Here is an 8,080-nt window from a genome sequence, read left to right as displayed (position 1 = left end):
TGAAGGCACTCAAAGTTTTGCAGAACAAAAAAAAAAAAGTACAGTAGCCATAGAATGCTGATTGGCTCTTGGGTGGGGAAGGACAGAAGACAGATGGAATGGAGTAGCCTGAAAGAAGGTGTGCCTGGCTGGCTGGCACATTGAAGAAAAGCACCCCTTGCGGATCCATGTGCTCTGTTCTTATTTTAATGGCTCTTGACCCTACTTCTGCTTCTGTTTCCTCTTTCACCTATTGAACAAAAACAGGGCAATCTTTCAGATGGTGGCAAAGCTGTTTAAAATATTCAGAGGTGATACACTTCTGAACACTAGTTGTTGGGAATCGTAGGTGGGAAAAGCTGCTGTTGCAAGCTTCCCCTGGGCATCGGTTGGCCCTGATGAGAATGAGATGTTGGTCTAGATGGGTCCAGCAGGACACTTCTTCTGTCCTTGAAGTCCTCTGCTTCAGGCTCAGCCTACAGAAGACCAGAGTCTGGTCACTCTGAGCTGGTTGATCCAACCTATCAACACAAGATGGCCATTCTGAAGCCCCAAGTGTGCAGGCAGCATGGGTCACCAAAGGCTGTGGGTCAAGACTAGGAGAAGAAGTAGAAGCAAGGGAGTGGCAGAACTGACACTCAAGAGATGGGCATCGCCGCCACTATGGGCTGCTTTCTCTTCCATGGTGCGCTGAATCCAGTCCATGTAGGAAGTCACCCGTGTGTGGATTCCCGGCCGCTTGGGCTTTGCACAGTCCACCCCAAAGCTCACCACTCCAGCCAGGAACCAGGTGCCTTTCTGCTTGCAAGCTAAAGGGCCCCCAGAGTCACCCTAGAGAGAGGGGGAGAGAAAGACAAGGAAATATAATAGATTGCCTTATAAAAGGCCAGCCTTTTTGTGCATTCATTCATTTTCCAGTATTTGTAGACCTCTTTTGACTACGCAGGACGCAGGTGGCGCTGTGGGTAAAACCTCAGTGCCTAGGGCTTGCCGATCGCATGGTCGGCGGTTCAAATCCCTGCGGCGGGGTGAGCTCCCGTCCTTCGGTCCCAGCTCCTGCCCACCTAGCAGTTCGAAAGCACCCTTAAGTACAAGTAGATAAATAGGTACCACTTTATAGCGGGAAGGTAAATGGCGTTTCTGTGTGCTGCGCTGGTGCTGGCTCGCCAGAGCAGCTTCGTCACGCTGGCCACGTGACCCGGAAGTGTCTCCGGACAGCGCTGGCCCCCGGCCTCTTAAGTGAGATGGGCGCACAACCCTAGAGTCGGACACGGCTGGCCCGTACGGGCAGGGGTACCTTTACCTTTACCTTTGACTACTATGTAAAAAAAGGTAAAGGTACCCCTGCCCGTATGGGCCAGTCTTGACAGACTCTAGGGTTGTGCACCCATCTCACTCAAGAGGCCGGGAGCCAGTGCTGTCCGCAGACACTTCCGGGTCACGTGGCCAGCGTGACATCACTGCTCTGGCGAGCCAGAGCCGCACACGGAAACGCCGTTTACCTTCCTGCCAGTAAGCGGTCCCTATTTATCTACTTGCACCCGGGAGTGCTTTCGAACTGCTAGGTTGGCAGACGCTGGGACCGAGCAACGGGAGCGCACCCCGCCGCGGGGATTCGAACCGCCGACCTTTCGATCGGCAAGCCCTAGGCACTGAGGCTTTTACCCACAGCGCCACCCGCGTCCCGTTGACTACTATGTAATCTAGCCCAATATTGTCTACCCTGGCTGGCAGCAGCACTTCTCCAGGGTCTCAGGCAAGGGACTTTCTTATCACTTGCTGCCTGATCCTTAAAGTGGATATTGTTGTTTAATCGTTTAGTCGTGTCTGACTCTTTGTGACCCCATGGACCAGAGCACGCCAGGCACTCCTGTCTTCCACTGCCTCCCGGAGTTTCGTCAAATTCATGTTGGTCATTTCTATAACACTGTCCAACAATCTCGTCCTCTGTCATCCCCTTCTTCTTGTGCCCTCAATCTTTCCCAACATCAGGGTCTTTTACAGGGAGTCTTCTCTTCTCATGACGTGGCCAAAGTATTGGAGCCTCAGCTTCACGATCTGTCCTTCCAGTGAGCACTCAGGGCTGATTTCCTTAAGAATGGATACGTTTGATCTTCTTGCAGTCCATGGGACTCTCAAGAGTCTCCTCCAGCACCATAATTCAAAAGCATCAATTCTCCGGTGATCAAAGTGGAGATACCAAGGGCATTTTTGTGTGTGATTTTCACTAACATATGCATCTATAGGCACATTTTACCCTAGTATATGCATTTTTGCACATATTGCTTGGCTGGAGAACTACATTTCAGTCCACGTATTGTTTCAGATGATGCAAATGTGGCAACTTAGCCTTTAAATACCAATGGAATCAGATTTCTCCCCCATCTCTAGTTCCAATGGCCCATTTGCAATATCTGAATTTGCAATATTAAGCACTCATCTGGAAGCACCCACTGTCCCTCTTGCGCTAGAAGGCTCCAAGATCTTCAGATAAACCTCTTGCAGAAACCGGGGGCGCTTCCAGACAACCTCTTTGAGCATTCTCGTCCTGCTTTCTCTGCAGGGAGATCAGACAATGTTGGCTATTTAATGAGCATCCGTTCTGATTTCTCTGCAGGGAGGCTAGACAAGGTTCTTCGGTGCAAGTGTTATTTCCCACACTTTCCAGTGCTTTCTTGATCACAACAGTCTGACAGTGTTTTGGGAAAACTCCCAGTCAATAATAATTGTACCACCTGAATTTGCCAGTGTGTGACTTGAATTCCCACTTAAAAGCAGTGGCTTGTCTGGAAGTGCCCCAAAGATCCACTTCTCTTGGAACCTGTATTTTTAAGGACTGAACTGTTGTACTGAAGGCAGTTTCTGGCTCTGCCCTGATCTATCCTAATCCACAGTCACCCTCTCATCCTAGCTGCCAGTTGCTTCCTCCCTGACACCTCCCCAGTTTCCATTGCCCTTAATCTGCTGCTCTGGTCCACAATTACTTGGCAAGTGTCTTTATTTCCATCTGGGTACCCAGCACAGATCATGTCTTTGTAGATCAACCGGTGGCCCAGAGGCACAGTCTCGGTGCCATTGGAGTCCTCGTGGAACATCTGATCACATTCCTCAGTGCCTAGGATTGGCACTTCCAGCTCCTGCAACGTCCGAGCCATGAAGTAGCCTAAGACAAGGAAAGCAAAGGACCAAGATCAGCCACAAGATCCCTTAACAGGATATACCATTTAGACCAGACGTGGTGAACCCCTTTTTTCAGCCCAAATGCATTTCCCCTTTGGGCAACTTTCGGTCATAGTCAGAGTTTAAAAAGATAAAGGACTCCTGACAGTTAAGCCCAGTCACAGGCGACACTGGGGTTGCGGTGCTCATCTCGCTTTACAGGTTGAGGGAGCCGGCGTTTGTCCACAGAGAGTTTTTCCAGGTCATGTGGCCAGCATGACCGTTCTGGCACAACGGAACACTGAAACCAGAGCAGTGCACGGAAACACCGTTTACCTTCCTGCCGGAGCAGTACCTATTTATCTACTTGCACTTTTGGGCGTGCTTTCGAACTCTTAGGTTGGCAGGAGCTGGGACCTAGCAATGGGAGCTCACCCCGTCGCGGGGATTCGAATCACCAACCTTTTGACCGGCAAGCCCTAGGCTCAGTGGTTTAAACCACAGCACCACCCGTGTCCCTTTGCCAGTCAGAGTAGACCCATTTAAATTAGCAGACATGACCAACTCAGGGCCATTAATGTGAATGAACTGCCTTGAAGCAGATGGCACTACAACCCGTTCTTACCGTCTGCAGAGATGAGGCCCCAGCCAGTAACCCAACATGCCATCCCTACAGGGAAGGTGTCAGGATCCGAAGAGCTCGGAAGGCAGATAGGGGAGATGGTTCGGGAGAAATTGACTGCCTCCTTCAGCTGCATCAGGGCGATATCAGCACTAAGTCCTTCTCCAGCATAAGACGGGTGCACTATGATCCGGCTGACAGCAGAGGAGACCATGCTGGGCGCAGGCTTGGGGAGCTCGTATTCTCCCAAGTTTACTCGGAATTCGGGTAGGTTCAGTGGCCTGTGAGAGACAAGGAACAATAAGCATCTTGTGCGGTAGGAAGGCCTGGATTCAAATCCCACCTCAGCCCTGATGAAAGACATTCTCTAATCCTACTCTGCCTCACAGGTTTGCCTGGTGGGTAACTTGGGGTTATTAACCCTCAAGCACTTTGCACCCTAAGGCTGCAATCCTATAGCCACCTGGCAGGGAGGAAGACCGGAGCCAGTCCTACCATTTGGTAGAGTGAGGCAGCTGCCTCGGGCAGATTATTTCAGCTGTAATTAAAGAGCAGCAATTGATAGGACATTTGTTCTTGTGGCATTTTTACGCCCACACAGAGTACTTTTTAGGCCATATTTACAACATACATGTAAAGTGCTATGTTATCACTTTAAATAGTCGCGGCTTCCCCCTCACAGAGCTACAATTCTCAGAATGAAGAAGAAGAAGAAGAGTTTGGATTTGATATCCCGCCTTTCACTCCCTTTAAGGAGTCTCAAAGTGGGTAACATTCTCCTTTCCCTTCCTCCCCCACAACAAACACACTGTGAGGTGAGTGGGGCTGAGAGACTTCACAGAAGTGTGACTGGCCCAAGGTCACCCAGCAGCTGCATGTGGAGGAGCGGGGAATCGAACCCGGTTCCCCAGATTACGAGACTACCGCTCTTAACCACTACACCACACTGGAATGGTTTAACCATGGATCCCTCTTCCCAGGGAACTCTGGGAACTGTAGCTCCATGAGAGAAATAGGGGCTTCTTACCAGTGCTATTTTTCTAGAAAAGGAGGTGCCAGAGCTCACCACAAACTTCTTCCTTGTTCTCATAGAATAGCAATGGCACCTACCTGAGAGGTGCCAGAACTGAACTCTGGTGAGCTCTGACTGGGGGGGGGGGGGGAGAGACACACCCTGCTGCTAACTTCTCTCAGCATGCTTAATAAACTACAGCTTCCAAAAAATTTGGGGGGGGGGAGAAGCCATGGACTGTTTAAAGTGGTATAATCATGTTTGACTGTATTGTGTTGATGTGGTCTAAAATGCTGCCCTGGGCTCCTTTGAGAGGAAAGGTGGGATATAATCAATCAATAAAAAAATAAAATAACTGAACTGCCTTGACTTGGGGAAGGAGAGAGTTGCTATTTGCTGCTCCGCACCAGGCACCAAAATGTCTTACATTTTGCCTGCAGGTGGAGGACTGAGATGGCAATAAGTTCCTGGGGAAACCCAACGGAACTTACTTCTGAGAAGCCGTTTATTGGATCCCATGCATGTTAGGTTGACAGGCAGAGAAAACTAATTACAGTTTTGTTCTCATCGTCCTCTTCCCTGCTGAGTTCCCTAAGGGCATCCCTGAGAGTGAGGCAAAGAAAGCCGACAGGCAGGGCAACCCCCATTACCGGCTGTAAAAAGGAAGGCAAGCAGGCAGGGGGCGCTGAATGAAGTCAATGGGGCAATAATACACACATTCTCAGTAACTGAGATAAAAGAAGACCATCAGAGCCAGTGCCGTAAATATATTCCTAAATCATTGCAAGCATCAGATCGGTCCCTTCCTGAACTAATATTGCTCCTTCTCCCTGACACTGTCCTTCGACCGCCCTCTAGTGGAGCAGTGCAAAGCCGCGTCCTTTCCCTCTCACCCTTCAAAGCAATGAGCAGCCGTCACCACCCACTGGGACGAGACCAGGCTTCCTCCACAAATGTGCAGCCGGTTCCTTCGTATGCTGGCTTGCCACGGCCATTCCCCTTCGTCGGCCTTCTTCCCCCCGATGATCCGAGGGGCGAACACGTGGGGCCGTCCGCAGGCTGCAAAGGAACGAGGGAGAGGCGTCAGGCATGGGGCAGAGAGCGGAGGAGAAGCGGGCGAGCCTCACCCTCGATGCGGTTTCATTGCAATTCTGCAGCAAATGTAAGCCACGCTAAATGTTGCGGCTAATAGTTTTGTCTTCCCGGGGCAGAGCTGGGAGCGGGCAGCTCTGGCTTGGGATGCTGCTGTGCAGAACTGGCCTGCAGGTGGAGGACTGAGATGGCAATAAAACGACACACGGGCGTGCGAGCCACTCGCTCTAGTCAGATCACTGTCCTCCTGTGTTTTCCCAGTGGCCTTAGAAATATGTCCATCTTCAAACTGGCGGACCCACCAAAATTTTCTCTTGGTTGTTGTTGTTTTTTAAAAGGAGAGAGGCAGAAAGAGTTGTGGGGGGGGGAAGAGGGGGCCCGGGATATTAAACAAGAAGGGGTCTATCTCTCTGAGTCCAGGGAAATGGATGCAACTTTTCCAGAGGCACTTTGGAGCCTGATCCCACTGGTTTCGTGGAGGAGGGGGGTATGGGTATCCCTTCCCAGAAATCCTCTCTCACCTCTTTGTGTGGAAGCATTTTCAGCACCTGCAAGAGAAAATGAGACAGGTTCAAAATAAGGGGAGATGATTGGAATTAGAAGGCGGAGATTGGACCAAACACTTTTGTCCTATTCCTGACAGCCCCACCCCCTCCCCCATTCCAAAATCTGGTCCGTGGTGAAATGCCACTTAGCCTGGGGTGTGGCAGAACACCAAGGGGTTGTTTCTTCTCCAGGACTGGATTTCATTTATTCATTCATTCATAATTAAATTTCTATCCCATCTTTCCTCCAAGGAGCTCAAGGTAGTGTATGTACATGCTTCTCCCCACTCCATTTTATGCTAACAACCCTGAGAGGTAGGTTAGGCTGAGAGATACTGACTGGCAGCGCCGGATTTACGTATAAGCTAAACAAGCTATAGCTTAGGGCCCCACTCTCTTGGAGGCCCCCCAAAAAAATTTAAAGGGAAAAAAAACTGGATGTATGTTTCCAAAATATAGGATAAAAAACAAAATAAAACCTACATCATTTTAAGTTAGAGCTTAATAATTATTTCACTATTAATATTCTTCCAAAATATAGGATAAAAAACAAAATAAAACCTACATGATTTTAAGTTAGAGCTTAATAATTATTTCACTATTAATATTCTTCTTCTTAATTGTATTTCACTATTAATATACTTCATCCGTGAGCTGGATCAGGCCCAATTTCCTTCTAGATCCGGCCCACTGACAGTCCTGGAATCCAGGCAGCCAGCATAGCGCCCGCGTGTGATGATTTTTGCGACTCAGTCAGGCTTGGGGGTCAAAAGTGAGGAGGGCAGCTGCTCGAGACAAGCCCCTTCTTTATCTGTCATGCGCGTGCAGCAATCTTTTCCTCCAGGGTGTGGGGTGGGGAAGAGGGAAAAGGAGCCACAGTTCGGATTTCCGCCATGGAGCTGCCTGCGACTAACCTCAGGAAGGGCAGTTGCGGCGTCAGGGGCTCGGAGGCGCCTCGGGAGTGATGCCCGCAGGTGTCTGTGGCAGTGGTGCTCCCCACAAAAGGAAGTGGGGAGTGCCTGGGCAGCTGTGCTCTGCTGGGGAGGCCGCTCATTAGCCACAAGGTGCAAGCCATGGAAAGGTAAATAGCCGCCATCTCATCTTCCCTCACACGGGGAAAAGAACATTTTTGTTTGAGCGGCGCTGGCCTGACTTAACGTGGCCAACGGCTTTTCCCTTCACCCATGCATGTGCACTTGGTCTACAGGGCTGACAGGAATGGCACGCTTACCTCAGCCCTCCACCCCACCTTATGAGAGAAATAATAACAGTCAACACGTAAAATTCAAAGGAAGCAGCATGGGTATATGAAGGAAACCCCCCCCCCAAAAAAAAAAAGGATCACATTTGGGCAACATTGGGGTTAGTCCTAATAAGGGTTTTTGCCAGAAATGTGGGTCATAATCATGGCAACATATAGTCTGGGCCCCCCACAAGGTGTGAGGGACCATGGACCGGCCCCCTGCTGAAAAAGTTTGCTGACCCCTGTATTAGGTCCATAAATTACCATATAGCATATACAGTGGTACCTCGGGTTAAGTACTTAATTCGTTCCGGAGCTCCGTTCTTAACCTGAAACTGTTCTTAACCTGAAGCACCACTTTAGCTAATGGGGCCTCCTGCTGCTGCCGCGCCGCCGGAGCACAATTTCTGTTCTCATCCTGAAGCAAA

At 50.0% G+C, this 8,080-nt stretch overlaps 1 protein-coding gene across 1 annotated transcript; it reads right to left on the bottom strand.

Moving 5' to 3' along the window:
• Window positions 1-230: 230 nt before the first annotated feature.
• Window positions 231-7,505, bottom strand: LOC144325311 (serine protease 33-like). Its single transcript, XM_077918128.1, has 6 exons — window positions 7,287-7,505; window positions 6,386-6,494; window positions 5,666-5,831; window positions 3,764-4,041; window positions 2,964-3,142; window positions 231-810 (listed from the first exon to the last, which is right to left on the bottom strand). The coding sequence occupies exons 1-6, from the start codon at window positions 7,503-7,505 to the stop codon at window positions 553-555; spliced, it is 1,209 nt and encodes a 402-aa protein (XP_077774254.1). The 3' UTR covers window positions 231-552.
• Window positions 7,506-8,080: the final 575 nt, after the last annotated feature.

The sequence above is a fragment of the Podarcis muralis genome, chromosome 13 (assembly GCF_964188315.1).
Source record: "Podarcis muralis chromosome 13, rPodMur119.hap1.1, whole genome shotgun sequence".
In the NCBI taxonomy this organism is placed as follows: Eukaryota; Metazoa; Chordata; class Lepidosauria; order Squamata; family Lacertidae; genus Podarcis; species Podarcis muralis.
This window is presented reverse-complemented; position numbering and strand designations above follow the sequence as displayed.